The following is a 25,308-nucleotide window of genomic DNA, read 5'->3' as shown; positions in this document are numbered from 1 at the left end:
GCACCTTGGGAGGACAAACATGACTGGTGCATTGACTAGAAGATTGCTGAGGATCACAGTAGAACAAAAGGACCTGGGAATACAAATCTATAATGCCTTCAAGTAACATCACAGGCAGATGGGATAGTAAAAAGAGCTCTTGACATATTGGCCTTCATAAATCAAAGTATTAAGTGCAGGAGTTGGTATGTAATGTTGAAGTTGTATAAGGTTTTGGTGAAGCCAAATTTGAGTATTGTGTGGAGTTCTTGTTGCCTACCTACAGGACAGACATCAAGCTTGAAAGAGTTGAGAAAATTTACATATATGATGCTGAGGCTTGGAGACCTGAGTTACAGGGAAAGGTAGAATAGGTTAGGACTTAGTTTTCTGGAACACAGGAGAATGAGGGGAGATCCTATAGTCCAAAGTAAATTGTTTATTGAAGTACATTTATCCTACCACATACTACCTAGAGATTCATTTTCTTGCACACATAGTGGAAAATACGTTAGAATTAACAATAAATATACATAGACAGTGACTGACAAACAACCAATGTAGCAAAGAAGACAAACAGCAAAATATTTAAAAAAATAAAGAGTCCATGAGTTGTAATGTCCTTGAAAGATTATAGGATCACTTCGGAGTCATAGTGATCCATGCAGGTTCAGGAGCCTGATAGTTGTCAGGTAATGACTGTCCCTGAACCTGATGATATGGGACCTAAGGCTACTGTACATCTGACCAGATGGTAGTAGTTTGCTACCCTGAGGCAAATCAAAGTGGATAAATCCCCAGGGCCTGACAAGGTGTTCCCTCAGATCCCTCAGGAGGTATTTGCAGAAATTGCCGGGGCCCTAGCAGAGATACAGTATTTTAAACATCCTTTGCGACAGGAGAGATACCAGGGGATTGGCGGAGAGCCAATGTTTTGCCGCTGTTTAAAAGAGGATCTAAACCAGTGATTCCCAATGAGAGTAGTTACGTGTACTAGACCATCTCCAGTACGGGGTTGGTGTTGATGGCACTGCCTTGAACTAGTTCACATGCTACCTCAAAAGTAGAAGCTTCTCCGCCAATATAGGCAAATTTTCCTCTCCCCCAGCTAGTTTCTCCTGCGGGGTCCCACAAGGCTCCATCCTAGGTCCCATTCTTTTCTCTATATACATGCTTCCCCCTCAGTCAAATCATTCAAAAACACAACACTTCCTTCCATTGTTATGCTGACGACTCACAGCTTTATCTCCCCTTGAAACCAAACGACCAGTCAAATCTAGTCAGCCTCATGAACTGCCTTGAGGACATAGAGTGTTGGATGGCACAATACTTCCTACAGCTGGATGAAGACAAATCTGAAGTCATCCTATTTGGCTCCCCTGACTCCATCAAAGTGATTACCAACAGTCTTGGTAAGCTGTCTACCCTTGTCAAACACCATGTCAAAAACCTTGGTGTGATATTTGATTCCGCCTTTAAGTTTGACAAGCAAGTTAATGCAGTAGTAAAAGCCAGTTTTTTCCAGCTTCATACTATTGCCAAAATCAAGTTGTTTCTCTCTTTCAAAGATCTCGAGAAAGTCATCCACGCCCTTATATCCTCCCACTTGGACTACTCCAACTCCTTGTATACTGGGATTAGTCAGTCGTCCCTGTCCTGCCTGCAACTGGTCCAGAAAGCTGCAGCCAGGCTCCTGATAGGTGCACGGAAGAGGGATCATATTACTTCTATCCTGGCCTCTCTCCACCGGCTACCAGTATGGTTTCGAATTGATTTTAAGGTTCTCCTGTTTATTTATAAAGCCCTACACGGGCTGGCCCCCTCCTATATTGTAGATCTTCTAACCCCTTATTCTTTGCTTATTTTGACGGTGGTGTCTGAAAAGAGGATGCTGTACAAGTTGCATGCCATCTTGGACAATGTCTCCCATCCACTACATAATTTACTGGTTGGGCACAGGAGTACATTCAGCCAGAGACTCATTCCACCGAGATGCAACACAGAGCGTCATAGGAAGTCATTCCTGCCTGTGGCCATCAAACTTTCAACTCCTCCCTTGGAGGGTCAGAAACCCTGAGCCAATAGGCTGGTCCTGGACTTATTTCCTGGCATAATTTACATATTACTATTTAACTATTAATGGTTTTATTACTATTTAATTATTTATGGTGTAACTGTAACGAAAACCAATTTCCCCCGGGATCAATAAAGTATGACTATGACTACTTCCAGGTCCCTCAGGTCGGCTGACTTGGGGCTCCTGGCTTCCCACGATCTAAATTTAAGTTCGGGGGGTGACCGCGCCTTTGCTGTTGTAGCCCCTAGACTGTGGAACAGCATTCCCCTCCCTATCAGATCTGCCTCCTCCATTGACTCTCTTAAGTCCAGGCTCAAAACTTATCTTTATTCACTAGCATTTGTATCTTCCTGACGCGGCTTATTTTTGGCTTGTGCCTAGGCTCATGTGTTGTTTATTTTGTGCCTATAAGCTGTGTGCCTTGTTGTTTATATCTGTGCTTCTTGTATTTGTGATTTTAGCTACCTGTTATGGTTTGTACAGCACTTTGGTCAACATGGGTTGTTTTTAAATGTGCTTTATAAATAAATTTGACTTGACTTGACTTGACTAGGGGGGCATTAGGGGAAATAGAAGTCGTCAGAGTGCATTCAAGGTTCTTGGGGGTGGGGTGGTAAGTGGCACCCTAACTTGAGGCACGAGACCTGACTGACCATTAGTAGAGCAGGCACTTCCAGAAAAAAAGAATGAAGCACTGGAACCACAGCTCTGCAGATGGTGAGCACTCATTGTCATAATGCGTCTGAAACCTCACAATTTCATCCAACTTTACCAATCTAACAGACATTATTAGGGATGTATAAATTAGCAGCCCAACAATTCCCCTGGTCTCATGGCCTGGAACAAGTTCATGCAATTTAACAGTTGGTAAGTCAAGTACACCCTCTCAACTTTCTCTACAGATCTACAGAAAACAGGTCGTGCAATGATACAGCACTGGCCAGAACCAAAGGGTGAAATAGAACAAAACAGTGAACCTGCTGACCCTGAGAGTTCCTTGTGAGGTGTTCAAAGAGATTCTCTTTTGTAAAAAATTAAAAATAAATATCATTGGAGAATCAACCTACGACAAGCTCAGAATGTGCATTGAGGATGTAAGTATTCCAATTAGGAACATGACTTCTTGTGCCATGCTGGTTTAGTGGCAGTTATAAAAAAAATAAATTCCAAGTATGTTTGCAATTCATTGTATAATTCGTCCTCAATATCTTGCAGCCAAATACCTCAGCCAATGACTTGTTTTAAGCATGATTCTTGTAATATCTGCTATCAACAAAATTAAAGCTCATCCATCAAAGAGCAAAATATTTCACCAGTTATGCCAAGATAATGATGAAGAGTTTGAATGATTGCTTCTTCACACTGAAGTGTGTTGGCTGTCATAAGTCTGCTGCTTAAAATGCTTCTGTGATCTTTTTCACACTGTGATTGAATTTTTGCTCAAAGTTGACAAGAGCTTGGGATACAAAATTGAACTTCTACGTGGAGATGTGGCATACCTAGCTGATCTGTATGACAAAATGAACATTCTAAATATGAAACTAGCGTGAGAAACTCTACAGGCACTATACGACAATCCTACTGCCAGGATTAAAATCAATGGATATTTATCTAATAGTTTTACCCTAGAAAGGGGCACGAGACAGGGTTGTGCATGATCACCACCACTCTTCGCATTATATCTGGATCCATTAGCTCAATACATCAGACAAGATGAAGATATCAGGGGAATTACTATTAAAGGGACAGAGCATAAATTGGCCTGTTACGAGGATGACATTTTGATCTACCTAGGGCAACCAACATACTCTTTACCTAAATTGATGCAATCCTTTGAACAATATGGCCAATTATCAGGATATAAGATCAACATAGATAAAACTTTCATATAACTATAGCCCACCAAGAGAAATTGAAAGTAGATATCCTTGGGCATAGCAAACAGAGTCCGTCAAATATTTGGGCATCATTATGCCAAAAGATTTGGCAAAATTATCAGAATGCAATTATCAGCCTATATATAAAAAAATTAAGGAAGATATAACAAGATGGAACCTAATTCTTTTTCTTAGTCTCAGTTCAAGTTTTGAATCTATTAAAATGAATATACTGCCCAGACTACTATATCTCTTTCAGACCCTACCAATAGAGATTAACCAAAATCAATTCAATGAATGGAACAAGATGTTATCAAGATATATATGGCAAGGTAAAACGCCCAAGGTTCGTCCCAAAACTTTGCAATTAGCCAAGGGAGAAGGGGAACGGGGCCTAGCTTCTCTTAGAGATGATTATTTTGCAGCATAGTTGAGAGCTGTGATATGCTGGTGCAACCCATCATATGACGCTCAATGGAAAAACATAAGGAGAGGATACATTCCATCCCCATACAGGCAATTTTGGCTGAAAACAACCTACAAAATTACATAAATAATATTGACAACCTGTGGGTGAAATGGACTCTTAAAATATGCAAAAACTATTATAAAAGAATATAAACTAGAGAGAGACATTGCAATTCTTAAATGGTGTGCATATGACTCAGGTTTTACGCCGAATAAACTGGATGCTAGATTTAAGGACTGGACAGCTAAAGGAATAATAGCTATTTGCAATATAATGAAAGAAGGAACACTGTTCAGTTTTGAAATGCTCAAAGAGAAACATCTTTTAGAAAAACAAGACTTCTACCGGTATTTACAGATGCAACAGTACGTTAATAGGAGGGTTAAAAATGTAACCAAGGCAAGTACATGTCTGATAGAGCTATTTAGAAAAGCATATAACTCAGACAACGGTAGTAGAATAATTTCAAACATTTGTAAGGGTTTGTCAAATCTTAAAACACATTCGACTTCATACATTAAAACAAAATAGGAGGAGGAAGGAGGGATAATAATATCTGAGGAAGACTGGCAATAATATGGAGGTATCAGTGGAAGTGTACCAGTTCACGGAAAAGGAGGGAGTTCGGATGGAAAAACTTGATATTTTATTACACCCTCTCAGAAATCCCATTATAATAGTAACTCCCCCTGCTTGTTGGAGAAATTGTGGAAATCAAAATGCAAACCATTATCATATTTTCTGGGAATGCCCCGTTATCAAAGTCTATTGGAGTGGGATACATAATGCCCTACAACACATCTTTAAATGTGAAATACCCTTAGAGAGTAAGACCAGTAAGACCATATATTTTGGGTATACACCTCAAGAATGGTTGAAGAGAGATAAATATTTAATGAATGTACTGCTGGTGGCTGGTAAAAAGATCCTTACCAGGAAACGGTTATCTCAGGAGAGCCCAACTTTAAATGTATGGATGGAAATTACAATGGGCATTTACAAAATGGAGAAGACAACAGCATTGTAATCATAAGTTGGAAAAATTTTATTCATACTGGAAAAAATGGTTTAACTACATAAGACATCATAGGCCTGATTTTATTTTCACAAGTCAATGAATCTGTTGTAAAAAAAAGATCACTCCCTACTTGTACAGTTTTCCTCTTTTGATTGGTCTTTCTTTCCTCTCCTTTCTACAAGCGTATACCTCAGACAAACATTATGTGGAGATTTGTGACAAATATGATTACCTGTATACGATATATATGTACAGTATCTGAAATACATCTTATGGAAATGTTTGTTTGATGATGAAATTCAATAAAAAATAAATTACAAAAAAAAAGAAACTGTAGCGTGAGAATTTCAATTTAATCCAGGCAAATCGTGCAGTCTCCGCTTTTCTTGGAAAATTGGAAATATATAAGCAAAACATTGGGAGAAGAATGTTCTCACAGTTTCCCTTCATGGAAAATATGGCACTCTGTTTCAGTGATTTGCAAGTGTACTGCTTACACCTGCAGTCACTGAAGAGGGAATTTCAGAATCGATTTAAGGATTTGAACAATCTGGATATTCCAGACTATGTAATTAACCCATTTATTTGCAAGTCAGAAGAACAGAAAGAAAGCTTGCAAGAAGAAATTATTGAAATTCAGAGTGATGAAGAAGCAAAAGTGCTTTTCAAAAATGTCAACTTTAGTGGTATGTGGCTACACTGTCATACAAAGTTTCCTAGTCTTTCGAGAAGAGCCAAACTGCTCCTCATTACATTTCCATCCTCTTACCTTGTTGAAAGAGGCTTCAGTGCAGTGAACCACATACCTACAAACAACTGAAACTGCTTGGACATTATTATGCATGAGGACTTAAGGCTTTTGCTGTCACAACTTGAACCAAATATTTCAACTCTTGCTAAAACCCATCAAGCTCAAGGATCACATTGATATCGAAGCTGCTGTACAGTGTACAGGTACTGTGTAAGCTAGGTTTAAAGACAAATAAAAATTTAAATCAGAATCAATTTTTTCATGTTAGCATATGTTTTTACTATGGGGGCACGGGAAACTATATATGTGCCTAAGAGGGGCATTGGCAAGTATGAAAGTGCTTTAGGGGAGCATTGGATTAAAAATGATTGGGAAACACTGTTCTGAACAGAAACCAAGAAACTATCCAATGAGTGGACAGTCGCAAGGCTGCGCGACCGGATGGCATCCCGGGTGAGTACTTAGGATATGCGCAGCACAACTGGCAGGTGCGTTTACAGATGTTTGTAATCCCTGCCTCTCCCAGTGTAGAGTGCCCTCCTGCTTCAAATTATCTACCGTTGTCCCTATACCAAAAAAAGACCCAGGTAGACGCAATAGCCACCACTCTACATACCGCCTTTACACATCTGGAGAAGAAGGATGGGTATGAAATAATGCTGTTCTTGGACTACAGTTCAGCATTCAACACCATAGTCCCATCCAGGTTCGACAAGAAGCTCAGAGACCTTGGCCTTGACCCTGCCTTGTGCAGCTGGATCCTGGACTTCCTTCCAGATCGCCAGCAGATTGTAAGAGTGGGCTCCCTCACCTCCAACCCTCTGATTCTCAATACAGGAGCCCGTTAGGGCTGTGTACTGAGTCCCCTCCTTTACTGCCTGTATACCCATGACTATGTTGCCACCCACAGCTCTAATTTGCTAATTAAATTTGCCGATGACACTACATTGATTGGCTTTATCTCAAACAACAATGAGGTGGCCTACAGGGAAGAAGTCATCTCTCTGACACAGTGGTGTCAAGAAAACAACCTCTTCCTTAATGTCACAAAAACAAAGGAGCTGGTTGTGGATTACAGGAGGAAAGGAGATGAGCTAACCCCTATTGACATCAATGGAGCTGGGGTTGAGAGGGCAAACAGCTTCAAGTCCCTCGGCATTCACATCACTGAGGACCTCACGTGGTGTGTACACACCAGCTGTGTGGTGAAAAAGGCACAACAGCACCTCTTTCACCTCAGACGGTTGAGGAAGTTTGGTATGGGCCCCCAAATCCTAAGAACCTTCTACAGGGGCACAATTGAGAGCATCCTGACTGGCTGCATCACTGCCTGGAATGGGAACTGTACCTCTCTTAATCGCAGGACGCTGCAGAGAGTGGTGCGGACAGCCCCGTGCATCTGTAGTTGTGAATTTCCAATGATTCAGGACATTTACAAGGACAGATGTGTAAAAAGGGCCTGTAGGGTCACTGGGGACCCAAGCCATCCCAACCCACAATCTATTCCAGCTGCTACCATCTGGGAAGCGGTACCACAGCATAAAAGCCAGGACCAACAGGCTCTGGGACAGCTTCTTCCACCAGGCCATCAGACTGATGAACTCACACTGATTTGAGTGTACTCTATATTACACTGACTGTTCTATTTATTATAAATTATTATGATTGCACATTGCACATTTAGATGGAGACATAACATAAAGATTTTTACTCTTATGTATGTGAAGGATATAAGAAACAAAGTCAATTCAATTCAATATAGGCCAGTGAATCTGACATCAGATGTGGGAAAGTTATTGGAAGGTATTCTAAGTGACCAGATACATAAGCATTTGGGTAGACATGAACTGCTTAAGGATAATCAGCATGGCTTCGTTGTGGTAAGTCATGTCTAATCAATCTTACAGAGTTTTTTGAGGAAGTTACCAGGAAAGTGGATGAAAACAAGGCAGTGGAGGCATTTGACAAGGTCCCTTCATGGGAGGCTGGTGAAGAAGGGCTATAGTCCTGGTGCAGGTCATTGGTTGTAGGCCGTTTAAATGGTTTTCAGAATGGACTAGATGAGCCAAACCACCCGTTTCTGCTCTGTACTTCTCTATGACTCTGAGGGTATGTGGTGAGGGTCTTTGATGATGGATTTGGTGAGGGTCTTTGATGATGGATGCTGCTTTCTTGTGGCAGTGCTCCATGTAAATGTACTCTATGGTGGAGAGGGCTTTACCTGTAACGGACTGGGCTGTATCCACTGTTTTCTGTAGCCTTTTCCATTCCTGGGCAATAGTGATTCCATACCAGGTGTAATGCTCTCAGTAAGGATACTCTCCACTGTGCTCTTATAGAATGAGAGAGGTATGAATGGCTATAGTCAGGTTGCAGATTGATGGGATTAGACCAGGCTGGCACGGATAGAGAGGCAAAGGGCCTGTTCCTGTCATGTAGTGGATGATTCTGACTCTATGAACCATCTCCTCCTTAAGGTCTTCTAGAACTGATTTGGTCCACACTAGCTCCTAAGCACCAATCCCAGTAATCCCATTCCCTCTCCTTGCTTCCTTGTAGACCAGTTATTCTAAACATCAACTCCCCATTGATTACTTTTGCCTTTAGCCTTTACTAATATATATAAACCAATTAAGATACCTGTATATGTCTGGGGAGGTGGGAGAAAATTTAAAAGAGTCCATGAGGTCACGGACAGAACTTGTAAACTCTACACTGATAGCACTGAGCTCAGGATCAAACCTGGATCCCTACAGCTGTGATGCCACAGCATTTAACGATGGACTGGAATGTCACATTCTGTTTAGTCTACCAATACTTGATTCTAAACTGTTCAGATAAGAACATTTCATTGATGCACCAAAATAAAAAAAAATCAAATTAATTATGCCTTATTGTTTCCATGTAGGAAGCAAAACTATTCTGAATCTGATATGATTCATCTTGAACAAAAAGCACTTCAAATGAAATGAGACTCAACTAACCCCCTTTCAGCATTTTCCTTTTACTCTCTGTGATATCTAATAGCAGATTTTGAACATTACCAAAGGCAAAAAATTCACTCAATCTATCAAGCTTTCTTTTTAGTTTTGACTCACTGGTCTTAATTGGGGACATTTGGGTCTATTAAATTCATTTAAATACTGACAATTTATTTGGGATTGCAGTCGACTTCCTCCAGACTTAAACCAGTGACCATGAGATAGCAATGACTATTATAAACCAAAGGGACATAATATTTTAATAAGAGGGCCAATAATCTTTCCGTTAAAAAGTAAATGCATTTTGCAGGTGATTCATTATTTAACACCTCTATGTTGTTCCGGAAAAAAAAGCATGGCAGAGTGAAAAAATAGTTTTCTTTGTGTTTTACGACTAATTTCAGCTGTTAAAATCCCAGAAGAAAATAGAAGGTTGGAAAGATGATCCAATGAGGCCTAAAATTATGAAAGGGTTAGATGTAACCATCAGAGTGATTTAATGCCTTAAGTTTCCAGTTGATCAGGGAGAACTTGCATGTATGTCAGAAGCTTACTGTAGGTCAGACCCACACATGATGATGACTGCAGGTCAAGCCTAACGACTCTGTTTTTTTTTAGTTTTGTTAAGTAATGGGCATGGAAGGTTAATATATATTACTTTTGGATTATGAGGAGATATTTGATGTAGTCCATCTTAAGAATCTTAAAGCTAAGACACATTATTGATCTCACCAGCAAACTGACTAAACAGTACTGCATGCAAAGGGCAAATATCCCACAGAAATCTATATTGGTTTGCAACCATTTATCATATGATCTATTGAAAAAGCCACACACCCACCATGAAACACATATGTTATGCGAACAAATCATGAAAATTACTTCATGGCAATCAAGTGAATTATTATAAATTATAGGCTATCCACCTTCAAAATTCAAAGTAAATTTACTATCAAAGTAACTATATGTCACCATATACGACCCTGAGATTCATTTTCTTGAAGACATTCACAGTAAATACAAAGACACAGAATAAAATCAATGAAAAATCACACACAAGACGAGAAACAATGTGCAAAAGACAACACCCTGTGCAAGTACAAAAAGCAAAACAAAACAAAATAATAATAGTAATAAGAAGGCGATAAATATCAAGAACATGAGATAAAGTGTCCTTGAAACTGAGTCCATAGATTGTGGGAGCAGTTCAGTGTTGGGCTGAGTGAAGTTAGCCCCTGATGGGTGAAGGGTAATAACTGTTCCTAAACTTGATGGTGTGGGTCCTGAGGCTCCTGTACCTCCTTCCTGATTATAGCATTGAGAAGTGAGCATGGCCTGGATGGTGTGTGCCTTTGATCGGGGATGCTGCCTTCCTGCAACAGTGCTCCTTGTAGATGTGCTCAGTGGTGGTGAGGGCTTTCCCCGTGATGGACTGGGCTGTATCCACTACTTTTAGAGGCGTTTCCATTCAAGGGCATTGGTGTTTCCATACCAAGCCCTGATGTAACCAATCAGTATACTCTCCACTGCATATCTACAGAAGTTTGTCTACGTTTTAGATGGCATGCAAACTTCTAAGAAACTAGAGGTGCTGCCATGCTTTCTTCGCAATTGCACTTATGTACTGAACACAGGACAGATCCTCTGAAATGATAATGCCAAGGAATTTCCCCCAGTGAGGACTGGTTCAAGGACCTCTGGTTTCCTCTCTTGCAGTGAATAATCAGTTCCTGGGTCTTAGCGACATTGAGTAAGAGGTTGCTGTTGTGGCATGCAGTCAGAGTTTCAATCTCCTTCCTATATGCTGATTCGTCTTTGATTCAGCCAACGACTGTGGTGTGATCGGCACACTTAAATATGGCATTGGAGCTGTGCTTAGCCTCAAAGTGATTAGTGTCATGACAGCCCAGTGTATCAGAGTTCAGAGTTCAATTCTGACACTATCTACAAGAGGTTTGTATGTAGGTCCCGTGAAGTGTGTGGGTTTCTCCGGGTGCTGTGCTTGCCTCCCACGTTCCAAAGACACACTGGTTAGTAGGTTAACTGGTCATTATAAATTGTCCAGAGATTAGGCCAAGGTTGAACAAGTGGGTTGCTGGGCAATATGGCTCATTGGGCTGGAAGCGCCGGTTTTGTGCTGTATCTCTAAATAAATAAAAAACTGTAAATGAATAAATAGAGTAGAGCAGGGGTTAAGCACACATCATTGCTAATGGTGATTGTGGAGAAGCTGTTGTTGCTAATCCAAACTGACTGGTGTATGCAAGTGAAGAAATCAAGCATCCAGTTGCACAAGGAGATACTGAGGTCCAAGTCTTGGTGCTTATTGATTCATTTTGAGGGGATGATAGTATTGAATGCTAAGCTGTAGTCAGTGAAGAGCATCCTCATATATACATCTTCACTGTTCAAGTGTTATACTTTATACCTTATTGTCGCCAAACAATTGGTACTAGAACGTACAATCATCACAGCGATATTTGATTCACACTCCCTGGATTACAAATATTAAATATTAAAGATATTAAAAATAGTTAAAATTAGTAAATATTAAAAATTTAAATTATCAATCATAAATATTAAATAGAAAAATGGGAAGTAAGGTAGTGCAAAAAAACCGAGAGGCAGGTCCAGATATTTGGAGGGTACAGCCCAGTTCCAAGATTGAGTGAAAAGCCAAGAATGAAGAGTGAAGAGAAGTGATGGTAGACATATCGGAGCAGATCCAAGTCACTCCCTCAGCAGGAATTGACATGTTTCATCACCAACTTCTCAAAGCACTTCATTACAGTTGATGTAAGTTCTGCTGGACAATACCATATTCTTCTTGGGTATCATTATAATTGAAGCCCACTTGAAGCAGGTGGGTACCTTAGACTGCTGAAGCGAGAGGTTAAAGATCTCAGTGAACCCTCCTGCCAGTTGATCAGCACAGGTCTTCAGTACTAGGCCACCCCATCTGGGTTGAATGCTTTCCGCGAGTTCACCCTTCTGAAGGATGCTCTCATATCAGCCTCAGAGACTGAAATTATTGGGTCATCGAGGGCTGTGGGAGTTTTGCCGGTCAAAGCAAAGATAAAAGGCACTGAGCTCATCTGGGAGCAAAATCTTGTTGTCACATGTTGCTTGGTTTTTAACTAAAAAGAGCAGAAGAGCATTTTCTAAACTGAATAATTCCAGGAACAGAAGTCCAAAGAGTCTGGGGGAAGGAGAACTGGAGATGAATATGAACAGCTCCCTTATGAATAAATATAGATAATAACAAAAATATAGTGGAAAGCTGGTATTTTATTCCTAAGAGATTGGAACAAATGAGTTAGACTTATACATCAAGTCATGCTAGAATTTTAGTATTATTTCTTGCCAACATATATTCAGGACACATTGGCCACTATAATTTAAACCTGAGAATAGTCATAGTCATAGTCATACTTTATTGACCCCGGGGGAAATTGGTTTTCATTACAGTTGCACCATAAATAATTAAATAGTAATAAAACCATAAATAGTTAAATAGTAATATGTAAATTATGCCAGGAAATAAGTCCAGGACCAGCTTATTGGCTCAGGGTGTCTGACCCTCCAAGGGAGGAGTTGTAATGTTTGATGGCCACAGGCTGGAATGACTTCCTACGACGCTCTGTGTTGCATTTCGGTGGAATGAGTCTCTGGCTGAATGTACTCCTGTGCCCAACCAGTACATTATGTAGTGGATGGGAGACATTGTCCAAGATGGCATGCAACTTGGACAGCATCCTCTTTTCAGACACCACCGTCAGAGAGTCCAGTTCCATCTCCACAACATCACTGGCCTTAAATCAAATTATGAAGAGGTTAGAAGATGTTTTTTAAATAGGCAATTTTTGGTTATATTCTCTGTTATTCAGATGTTTAAGGCATGATTTCAGCAGTTTTCACAGGACTAAAGGAAAGCATATAGAATTATTTCCAGTGGTTGAAAAATTAAAATTGTGGCCATGAGGTTAGAAAACAATTAAGCATGCAAAGATTTGTACAAGTTTTGGACATTTTTGCAGATGTCATTTTATACTACCTAAATGTTTAGGAAACACACAAGGGATATGAGGGAATTAGGTCACAAATGCAGCATAATCTCAAAAAAAAGGTGAAAGACACTTAAAGAGCTAAATGGCATACTGCTGTTCCTAATGGGCAGCCCGTAAAATAAATTAAGTTCAATGTGACCCAATGGATCAATTCGGTGCAAATAAAGAAGTGAAGATATTCCCTAATAAGTCTGGGTGTTTATCTGTTTCACGATATTAGCTCCAGTGAATAATGAGAGCTGGTATCACTGTGTACTGTGTAAGGTATCAAAACTCTAAGGAACAGGCTGAAAAACCCACTGAATTATTTATGGTAAGTAATGGATAAAAGCTATACCAAGTAGCTTCTTATCCAGCTTTGTAATTCATTTTAAAACAGATCCTTGATTACAAAAATCCAAAAAAAGTCATGTTTTTATTTGCAAGCATAGTTATTTACTTACTTCTATGTGACCAAGTTCAATGTTTATGCATTCAATGGTGGTGGGGATTAAAAACACACACGATCTAATTTTCCAGTAGAACAAGATGTCAGAGATAGTTATAGATGTGGGTACTACTGCAATGTTTAAGATCGTATACTAGCTGGTTGCATTACGGCCTGGTATGGAAACACCAATGCCCTTGAACAGAAAAGTCTACAAAAGTAGCGGACACAGTGCAGATAAAGCCCTCCGTACCACTGAGCTCAAGGGGCGTCTTTGCAGAAAAGCAGCATCCATCATCCAGGACCCCCACCAACTAGGTTATGCTCACTTCTCACTGCTGCCATCAGAAAGAAGGTAAACACCATCAGGTTCAGTAACAGTCATTCTCCTCAGCCATCAGGCTTTTGAACCAGAGGGGATAACTTTATTCAACTTCACTTGCCCATCACTGACCTGTTCCTATAACCTACGGACTCACTTTCAAGGACTCTTCATCTCACATTCTCAATATTGATTATTATTATTAATATTATACAAGAAAACTTTCTTAAAGGGAGTAATGCATTTAGTTGCTTTATAAATTGCTCTGGAAATTTGAAAAGGAGGTAAATTTGTTGCGTTTAAAATCACATTTTGAAATCACTGCATTTAATTCAGGATATAATCGCAAAGTTAAGAAATCGCACTATTGGGCATATTACCCCATGTACGTTATGTATGTCCTGCCATTTCTGACGATCATGGAGAAGATACCAAGAATGTTCGGGAAACTAAGAACTCTAAAGCTATACAGTATTACAGAAAGTATTTAAAATACTCAACATATACGCCTTTTGTATCAGCAGAAGAATTCCTCCAGCAACAGTAGGACTAACTCTTTTAGTTTACATTTGCTCAGATCTGTCACAAGTTTACTCCATTGTTGCGCACACATCTCCGGCAACTCTAATTCCCACACAGAAGTGCGGGGCAGCTGTTATTTGGGTTATTGCCCCGCACAAATATGGCGCTCCCACTCGACGTCATGGCAAGAGAGTTCATTGGAGGGTGCGGCGTAGAGCACGTGATTTGGAAGATGGCTTCCGTGCAGTGGTAAGAATCCTTTACAGCTGATTGAAACTTTCCACCGGATTTTGTGTTTTGTTATAAATGGTTACGTTTGAGGAAATTTTCGACGCCCTTAAGCTATAAAATTGCGTGTGCCTCTCAAAATTCATGACTGTGATCTCAAAATCGATGAAGAGCTTTGTTAAGTGAACAGGTCCTGACTGATCAGGTTTATCTGATCAGTTGCTCAATTGCCTCCCCCCTATTCTGTACCTATAATACGGAGAAAGAATGCTAAAACAAACTTTAAAACAGGAAATCCTGGAATTGTACTAACGTTATTGAGGAGATCAGACAGCGTTGTGTCTTGAATGTTTTGAGGAGGTGAAATATTTTTCAGATGTAAGATGGAGCTGACTTTCTGTAGACAGCTGAATCGGAGGAAGTTGTTCCACTGTTCCTCTCAACTGATGGAGCGAAAGGCATTGGTGAAGTCAAAAAGAAAAGATTACGGGCTGTGGATGATGCTGCTTTCTGCATTTTTCTATCAGTGACCAGGCAGTGAAAATCAAGTGCCCGATGCAGCTGGATAGATGGAGTATCCAGTGTAATTAACCCAACTTTGGAAAGGAATTGTGAAAGTCTTTGATGTCCCCTCCTTTTGGCAGACAGCAAGGAGTATCTTCCATGTGTACCACTATCTGATATGGTGAGCTGAAGGGCCTCTTTCTGTGTTGTACACCTCTATGATTATGACTTGCATCCTGACTTGAAGATGGTCTCTGTGCTTTGGTTGAGATTGTAGATTAACGACTAAAACTCTTCACCACCAAATTTTAGGATTTTTTTTTGCAGGGATATCATCAGCTCTGAGGTGTTGTTAATTTTAGTTGGGACACCGTTTTCTTGTCAGTCAGGAATGGTGACGACTGACCCAAATCTGTTGCCGTGGAATGGAGTCAAGGGTATAAAATCAAAATTTTTGATCTACCAAACAAAGACACAGTTGCAGTTGAGGGAGGCTTCAATTTGATCCTCCCAGCGAGAGTTGATTGCTATTTTGTTTTCGATGATTTCAACCCCTCTCTCGGTTCTCATTGCGATGGGTTTTGGATGTTTGGATTATAGATGACTTTCACAGTGCTGAAGAGCTTTTTCATGCCATGGCTATCAGTGAGTTGCTGAACCTTTTGCATTCCCTCTATTCAGGATCATCTTTAGTTAATGGGATTTCTGCTGGATAACAGCCTTCAGGTGCTTATAGAACTGTTTGTTTTTCCATAAGGAGCAGTGATTCTAATCCAGAAACACCTTGCAGTTAATCTGTTCCTCAATCTCCAGGTCATTTTCTAGTCCTGATTGTTCCTAAGAATCTTTTTGCTGATGCCGAGTATGCGAACTTCAGACTTCACGGTGATTCATGAATTGTGGAGACATTGCTGCTCTTAAGAAGTTGTCTGTGAGACACAGATGAGACTTTACCCAAGGTTTTATTGGAAGCCCACCGTTGCTTCCTTTGAAGCTTCCAAGGTTGAGGTATATGCATTGATGCTCATAGGCTTCAGGTTATGAATCAGTGTTTGCAGAATTGTAAAGCTGCAAGGGGGTGCTGAGATGCAGATTAATACATTCTTGACGCTGAAGCTCACTCTGTGTAGACGCTGTGACTGTCCAACTGCTTTTTTCTTTCTGTAAACTGGTCATCCCCACTAGTCATGGCTTATTTTGTGCCTCTTATCATTGTCAGAGCACCTGAGTTCTTGAATTATTACAGCAGATCAGGTCTCACTGAAGATCAGCGCCAAATAAAGCTCTTGTCTTTTCAACGCTGCTTCTTAATATTTCTTGACCCATTGTTGCTCTTCATCTACAGCAAACTTCATACAGAAGTGGAACTAATAATCTTTACTACTAATAGAAATTGAGGCAATGTCAGTGCCAGAGCTGCAGGGAGCACTTGTGTTTGCACCTACTTGGAAGCTGAGTTCCAAAGCATCATTGTTATGCTTATGAAGCAGAAATGAAGATGGCCTTTATACTTAACATCTACAGTGCAAAAGGAAGAAAGGGATTGCTGATACTGAAGCGGGTTCAAAGGAGGTTCATGTCAGTGATTCCAGGATTGAAAGGCTTATCATTCTGTATGTGGAGTGTTTGATGGCTCTGGGCCCGTACTCATTGGCATTTCAGAAGTATAAGCAGGATATCTCATTAAAACCTTTCGAATGTTGAAAGGCCTCAATAGAGTGGATGCAGAGAAGATGTTCACTATGGAGGGGGAACCTAAGAGCAGATTAGAGGGACACCCATTTAGAATGGAGATGAGGAGGAATTTCTTCAGCCGGAGAGTGGTGAATCTGTGGAATTTGTTACCGCAGGTGGCTGTGGAGGCCAAGTCTTTTCTTATGTTTAAGGCAGAGGGTGATAGCTTCTTAATTAGTTAGGGCATTAAGGGATACAGGGAGAAGGCAGGAGATTGGGGCTGGGAGGGAAATGGATCAGTCATGATGAGATGGTGGAGCAGATTTGATGGGCCAAATGGCCTAATCCTGCTTCTATATCTTGTGGTCTGAAAGTCCTTTACCAACTTGCTCCCAATGCACCACCTATCCCTTTCAAAATAAAATTCATGGCAAGATCTTAGAAAATGTTAAGCACTTTTTCTGTATGTTTCAAGCCATCTCTCTGTGAGAGGAAGGCGTCAGCTTAATGGCTAGCACAGCTGTTTGGTAGATCAAGGAAAATGTATCTGAAGACCAAGACTTCAGACCTGGTCTGAAGCTATAATGATATCTGCCCTCCAGTGTGCCTCTGAGTGTCTAAATGCAGTAGGCATCTTAAGATGTGGAGTGGTGGGGGTGAAGCCTACTTCTGCTGTCTCTGCAACATCCTCCAATTTCACTGGAGGAATAAGCAACCCTATGCCAAACATCATTTATGTTTTTGACACCACATCTGTGAGACAACAGACGCTATTCTGAGTTCTGTCATGGGAAGAGAATTACCAGCAAGCAAAAGAAAAGACTCGAGGATTTGTTTCAGACTCTGTGAAGAAATGCAATAGCTCATATTGCTCTAAGTAATCTCATGATTGCTCAAAGTGGAAAAGGAATTTTAAAAATGATTTTGAGAACTTCAAACCCATTGCTTTGGAAACTTACAGAGGCCCTGTTTAAGAAACTGAAAGAAAGCACCACTTTACAAACTACTCACCTATCCACCTGTTCACCCTGTTTGGATCTTATGGAAGAGTTGATGATTCTGAGAATCTTCATTAACCACCTTCAATAAGTCACCTTGCAGTCTGCCCCTTCTTTTCATTTTAATATTGTTTCATTGTGTTAGCACAGATCTTCCTCCACTTAATGAAGGAGGTTAGATTTCTAATGAATCATGATAATGGGACAGTAAACCCTGGTTTTGGTGGGGGGGGGTGAATACCAATTGTCAGGTATGGTAAGAAAAGAATTTACAAATTGATAAATCTCTCATTTAAGGATGAAAGTCAAAGTCAACGGTGCTTGTTTTGATAAGCTGAAATTTAAAGTTATTCATCCAGAAGCCACTGCTGGTAGAAGATTGCAAATGTTTCAGAGTATTTCTTTCTATTGTAAAAGCTTTTTTTTCCCACAGACTTCCTTCTGTAAATATTATGGAAAAGTCTTAAACGTTAGTGGTTTTCACAGATGTGTTTGAATCACAGTTTCCTATGTTTCCTTGCTCTTCCTCGTTCTTTGTTGCTGTGAATGAAATCTTCAATGTGACAGATCATATTAAATAAGATCCTTTATTGTGGTGAGAAGCTGTTAGGTCAATGTTTGCTAATTGGGGAAATGTTAACGGATTATCCCCAATTGCTTTTTGATCATGGTGGATAACTAAACAACTTTTAAATATTAATTTGTAAACTTGAACTTACAGTAGCTGGCAATTCAGTTACAGATTCAAAGGAAGCAAATTACAGTAATTTTTTTGTGGTTATTTGGTAACAATTATAAAGGCTGCTTCTGATACTGGCTTTAAATTGAAGTCATCTGGATTTTGCAATGAAAGTAAGTGAGGCTCTTTTCAGCCTCAGTTACAAATAGTGCAAGTCAGGCCAATACTGTGACTTCCTCAATGTGCCATTAAATGAGGAATTCTGGAAGTTGTTGTCTAACCTATCCTCATCTGGAATGACATTCAACTGATATCTTGGAAGTTGGTGTCTAACCTACACTCGCCTGGAATGATATTCAACTGACGAGAGGACGAGATATGCCAACGAGTGGAATGGTGCACAGCAACAACCTGGCATTCAACGTCAGTAAGATGAAAGAGCTGATTGTTGACTTCAGGAAGGGTAAGACGAAGGAACACACACCAATCCTCATAGAGGGATCAGAAGTGGAGAGAGTGAGCAGCTTCATGTTCCTGAGTTTCAAGATCTCTGAGGAGGATCTAACCTGGTCGCCAAATATCGATGCAGTTATAAAGAAGGCAAGACAGCAACTATACTTCATTAGGAGTTTGAAGAGATTTAGTATGTCAACAAATACTCAAAAACTTCTATAGATGTACAGTGCAGAGCACTCCGACAGGCTGCACCACTGTCTGGTATGGGGGGCTACTGCACTGGACTGAAAGAAGCTGCAGAGGGTTGTAAATCTAGTCAGCTGCATCTTGGGTACCAGCCTACAAAGTTCCCAGGAGATCTTCAAGGAGCAGTGTCTCAGAAAGGTAGCGCCCATTATTAAGGACCTTCAGCACCCAGGGCATGCCTTTTTCTCACTGTTATCATTAGGTAGGAGGTACAGAAACCCGAAGGCACACACTCAGTAATTCAGGTACAGCTTCTTCCCCTCTGTCATCCGATCCCTAAATGGACATTGAACCCTTGAACACTACCTCACTTTTTAAATATATATTATTTCTGTTTATTGCATAATTTTAATCTGTTCAATGTATGTATACTGTAATTGATTTACTTATTATAATTATTTTTTTCTTTGATATTATGTATTGTATTGAACTGCTGCTGCTAAGTTAACAAATTTCATGACACATGCTGGTGATAATAAATCTGATTCCGATTGTGATATACTCAGTGTGCACATTCATAGTTGAATTTGCAGTACTTATCTAGACTAGTCATTCATCCTTTTGAGTTCATAGATGACTAAGGTATCACTGTTGGCTTGGTTTCTGTGAACTCATGAATTGAAGATTAGGACAATTTGTTATTTGACTGCTTGTGACACTGTATGTACATTGAACAAGACTTCCCAAGACTCAAGTCAGTGATACAATACTTGAGGATTAACAGGAGGGTATCCTTGTATTGTTCCTTCTAACCTTCCCGAGAGTAGCTCTGCCTCTCTGACTCACTGTAGAAAATCTTCTTTGGCAGCTGCTTATCTGACATCCTGATAAGATGAGCAAGTTATATCATATGGAACATTCATGTTTGTAATAGCCCCCTCTGGTCACAGTATCTAGGACCTTCTCTTGACATCCTTATCAGTTTTCCTCAGGCAGTTCTTGTGAATGTAGATGAGTTTTATGACATACACAAAATGGTGGAGGAACTCAGCAGGCCAGGCAGTTTTTGTGTGTGTTGCTGGGATTTCCAGTGTTGGCAGATTTTCTCTTGTTTGAGTTTTATGACATGCTGGAGATGCAAGGGACTTTAGATGCTGGAATCTGGAACAACGTATAAAGCACGAGAGGAGATCAGTGGGTCATGCAGCATCCATGGAAGGAAGTGGACAGTTGGGTCAAAATCCTTCATATGGAATTGTGGTGAAAGGTGAACTTTTCCACTTTGAGCTTTGGGCCTACCACCACAGTGAATGGCCCACATGAAAGTTTTTCATGTCTCACAGTGTTGATTAGAAGTTCGGACAATGTTGGTTACTCATTGCTAATGCTTAAATTCCACCAGCCATTGCTGCAGTGGCATCCGCACTGGACTTCAAGGTGAGTGGTCCAGGGTTCAAATCCAGTCAGTTCCTTGCATGCTTTCCATCTGTGCTGGGTTGAGCATCGAGCTAGCAACTCGGCCTCGTAAAAACAGATAAAGTGCTAAAGAAATGGCAAGGTTGCCACCCAATGCACAACAAGGCACAGAAAGTAACCATGCCAACAAATGCATAAATTGCCACAAAGAAAAAGGGTGAAGTTGGATGGTTCAATGGTGTGTGTCTTAATTAATGTTGCACAACCTTTTCACCACCAAAAATCTTGTAAGAGTAGTTTCATCCTTCAGTTTGTTACAGATCTTACACAATCGTAAAGTAATGAACCAGGGATATAGGCTATTCGACCCAACAAGTCATGCTCACCATAGTCCCTACCCAGCTAGACCCAGTTACCTGCATTTGCTGTATATCTCTGTCAGGAGTTCCCCATCTTTTTTATCCTATGGACCAATACCACTGAGCAAGGTGTCTGTGGACACCAGACTGGGGACTCCTGTTCTGTCCTACCCCTCCATGTACTAATCCAAGTGAGATGATGGTACATGCCTTCACCACAGCTTGTTCCATATACTCACTACCCTCTGCTTAGAAAAAGTTGGCCCTAAGGTCCCTTTTAAATCTTTCCCCTCTCACCCTGAATCTACGCTTCCTGGTTTTGGTCTCTCCTATCCTGGTGAAATGACTGTTACCATCTACTTTATCTCTGCTTCTCATAATTTATAGCATATCTATGGTGTTGCTCCTCATTCCGGTACATCTTTTCTGCACTCTTTCCAGTTTAACCACATCTTGTAACAGGGTGACCAAAACTGTGTTCAGTATTCCAAGACTCAACCTGCAAATTAACCTTTAGGGAAACTGCACAAGGACTTCCAAGTCCCTTTGCACTGCAGCTTTTTGAATTTTCTCTGCATTTAGCAGATAGTCTACCCTTTTATTTCTTCTACCAAAGTGCATGACTATACACTTCCCGACACTATTTCATCTGCCTTTTTTGGCTATTCTCCTAATCTGTCTAAGTCCTCCTGTTGCCTCTCTACTTCCTCAAAACTACCTGCCCCTTCACCCATCTTCGTATCCAGTGCACCAAAGCCATCAATTCCGTCATCCATATTATTGATATATAACATAAAAAGTTCTCCCAACATAGACCCCTGTGGAACACCTCTAGTCACTGGCAGCCATGCAGAAAAGCCTCCCCTTATTCCCACTCCTTGCCTCCTGCCAATCAGCCACTGCTTTATCTATGCTAGAATCTTTCCTGTAATACCATGGGCTCGTAACTTCTTAAGCATCCTCATGTGTGGCACCTTGTCAAAGGCCTTCTGAAAGTCCAAGTACATAACATCAACCGATCCTCCTTTGTCTATCCTGCTTGCTGTTTGTTCAAAGAATTCCAATGGATTTGTCAGGCAAAATTTTCCCTTGAGGAAACCATGCTGACTATATAATATTTTATCAGGTGCCTCAAAGTACCCCAAAATCGCATCCTTAAAGAATCAACTTCAACATCTTCCCCACTACTGAAGTCAGACTAACTGGCCTATAATTTCCTTTCTTCTGCCTCTCTCCCTTCTTCAGTGGACTGACATTTGCAATTTTACAGTCTTCTGGAACCATTCCAGAATCTAGTGATTCTTGCTAATGTCTTCACAATTTCTTCATCCACCTTTTTCAGAACCCTTGGGTGTGCTCCATTTGCTCCAGGTGACTTATCTACCTTTAGACCTTTCAGTTTCCCAAGCACCTTCTCCCTAGTAATGGCAACTTCACACTCCTGTGTCCGCTGATACTCTTGAACTTCTGTCATACTGCTCGAGCCTTCCACAGTGAAGGCTAATGTAAAATACTTATTCAGTTCATCTGCCATTTCCTTCCCCCCATTACTACCAATCTAGCATCGTTTTCCAGGAGTCCGATATCCACTCTTGCCTCTCTTTTACACTTTGTGTATCTGAAGAAATTTTTGGTATCTTCTTTAATATTACTGCTAGCTTACTTTCATATTCCATCTTTACCTTAATGATTTTTTTAGTTGCTTTCTGCTGGTTTTTAAAAGCATTCCAATTGTCTAACTTCCCATATATTTTTGCTCTGTTATATGTCCTCTCTTTGGCTTTTAAGTTGGCTTTGACTTCTCTTGTCAGCCACTATTGTGTCATTCTGACTTTAGAATATTTCTTCCTCTTTGTATGTATCCTGTTTCTTCCGCGTTGCTTCCAGAAATTCCAGACATTGCTGCTCTGCCGTCATCTTTGTCATTTTCAAAGATTTCAAAGTTCATTTATTATCAAAGAATGCATAAATTATACAACCTTGAGATATATTTGCTTACATTACGGGCAGCCGCAAAGCAAGAAACCTGAAAGAACTGAATTGAAAAAAACAACGCCCGATGCACGGAGAAAGGGGGGCAAAAACCCACAAATCATACAAATAATTGAAGAGAACAACATTCCAAACCAAAATGAGTTCTTAGATCCAAACCTCGGAGTGGGCCCAAGCCTTGGTATCAGTACATCATATTAGTGGGCATGCAGCACATCAGCCAGGGGCAGCCTTCAGAGACTCAGCACCATAGGGAGAGACGTGAACATCACAGGAGAGCGAGTGAAATTGACTCTCGCTTCAAATCCTGAACCCCTGTCTTTCAGGTATATTGTTTAAATTGTCTAACCAGCATATTGTACCTCACCCTAGGGCCTGGACACCGCTGCAGCGGGAAGCTCCAGGCCTAGAACACGCCGCCCAGCGACTTGCTCCAGGCCCAGATTTCACTGCTCGGCCCAAAGTCGCTCTCGATTTCTCCAAATAGGCTCAGCACCCAGAGTGATCCAACCTTGCGCCCGTCAGTTCTGTCAACTTTCCAGTCAGTTCTAGCACCTCTTCTCTCATGCCTCTGTAATTCCTTTTGCTCCACTGTAACACTGATACATCTGACTTCATCTTCTCAAATTTTAGGGTGAATTTGGCCATATTTATGATCACTCACCCCGAAAGGTTCCTTTACCTTAAGTTCTTTAATCATTCAAATCTGTTATATAAATAACAAGAGTCCCAGAATTGTTCAGCACAGTGCAGCCTACCACTGATCACTGGTCTCCATTCTGTGAACTGAACTTAGCTACCACCTTCTACTTCCCACCTCTGACCAATTTTGTATCCACCTAGCTATCTCTCCCCGGATTTCATTGGACCTAACTGCCCAGTCCAGCCTAGCATGTGGGACTTTGTCAAAAGTCTTGCTAAAATACAAATAGACAACATCCATTGCCTACCTTCATCTATCTTTTTGCTTACTTCTATAAAAAACTCTTAAAATGTTTGTCACATGCAAAGCTATGCCAACTACTAATGAGACTTTGTCTTTTCAAATGTTGGTCGATCCTGTGCTTCAGAATTCTATCTAGCAACTTCCCCAAAACTGATGTCAGGCTGACTAGCCTGTGGTTCTATGGCTTGTCCTTGCTGCCCTTCTTAAACAATGGAATAACCTTCCAGTCTTTGGGAATTTCATTAGCGGCAAATGATACCTTGTATATCTCCAAAGGGCTTTCGCAGTTTTCTGTCTAGCCTCACACAAGGTCTAAGGAATTACTTAGCCAGGCACTGTGGATTTATCAACCTTAATGCTATAAGGCTGTAAATGCCATTTCTCTGGTGATATGAATGTTCTTAAAGCATCTCCATTTGTTTCCCTTATCTTTGTGCAGGCATGATATTTTTCTTCAGTAAATACCTAGAAGAAATATTGATTAAAATTCCCACCTATGTCCTGCTGGTCAAGGCATAGGATATTCTGCTGATCTCGGAGGGGGACCCACTCTTTCCCTAGTCACCTTTTAATATGGCTATAGGACCTCTTGGGATTTTCCTTAACCTCCTGTCCTCTCTTTGCTCTCCTAATTGATCTCTTAAGAGTATTCTTAATCTCAATAAAAATTGTTCAGTTTAAGTTCCAGATTGGATGTGAAATGTTTACTAAAATGACTTGCAGTGCAAAAGCCCACAGAAAGGTGGGGCATCGGTGAGTTTAAAAGAAAAGTGAATGTACAATGTTTGCCTCGAACACAAAATCTAGGCAGAGTGATTAGTGCCAAAAATCTTGGTTTATCATTCTGGTTTATAATTCAAATTTCTCTTTCCCTGACAATGATAGTTTCAGACATGGTTAAATATAATTGCTGATAAAGTGTCTTCTCATTTAATCATCCTGATTTGATCTAAATACAAATTTCAATCATTTTGTACAATGTCGTCTTGGGTTTAACTAGTTATGAATGTGGCTGGAATGTATTTTACTTTTGCATTATTTATAAACTATCTTTTTTTTAAGCTAGTTAATTCACTTAGCAACTATTACATTCATCCATTTATAAATGAGACCAAGTTTCTGGTTGTTTTTTAATCCTTGCTATTTAAGTGCCCTTACAGTTGTGCTGTTTTTTAATCCTTGCTATTTAAGTGCCCTTAAAAGAACATTTCATTGTGGTATATTATGTAGCGCTTACATTTATCTGATAATGCCAAACAACTATCTGGTAAATAGACATTAAGTGACTTGAATTCTAGCTTGTTTGAAGGCTGAAGAGAAAAGGATTCTCTCTTTTTTTTAAACATGAAGTGAATTTGATAAGACTTAGAGGAAAAATTC

The 25,308-nt window shown here is 40.3% G+C and overlaps 1 protein-coding gene across 1 annotated transcript in view; it reads left to right on the top strand.

Moving 5' to 3' along the window:
* The first annotated feature begins 14,695 nt into the window (after positions 1 to 14,695).
* Positions 14,696 to 25,308, top strand: part of vps35l (VPS35 endosomal protein sorting factor like) — a 112,516-nt gene continuing 101,903 nt past the window's right edge. Inside the window, exon 1 of the mRNA XM_072268779.1 lies at positions 14,696 to 14,739. Within this exon, the coding sequence (XP_072124880.1) occupies positions 14,723 to 14,739 (17 nt within the window). The 5' untranslated portion in view covers positions 14,696 to 14,722. The remainder of the gene's footprint in view (positions 14,740 to 25,308) is intronic.

Source organism: Mobula birostris, chromosome 9 (assembly GCF_030028105.1).
Source record: "Mobula birostris isolate sMobBir1 chromosome 9, sMobBir1.hap1, whole genome shotgun sequence".
Taxonomy (NCBI): Eukaryota; Metazoa; Chordata; class Chondrichthyes; order Myliobatiformes; family Myliobatidae; genus Mobula; species Mobula birostris.
Note: the sequence above shows the minus strand (reverse complement) of the source record. Positions and strands in the feature narration are given on the sequence as shown.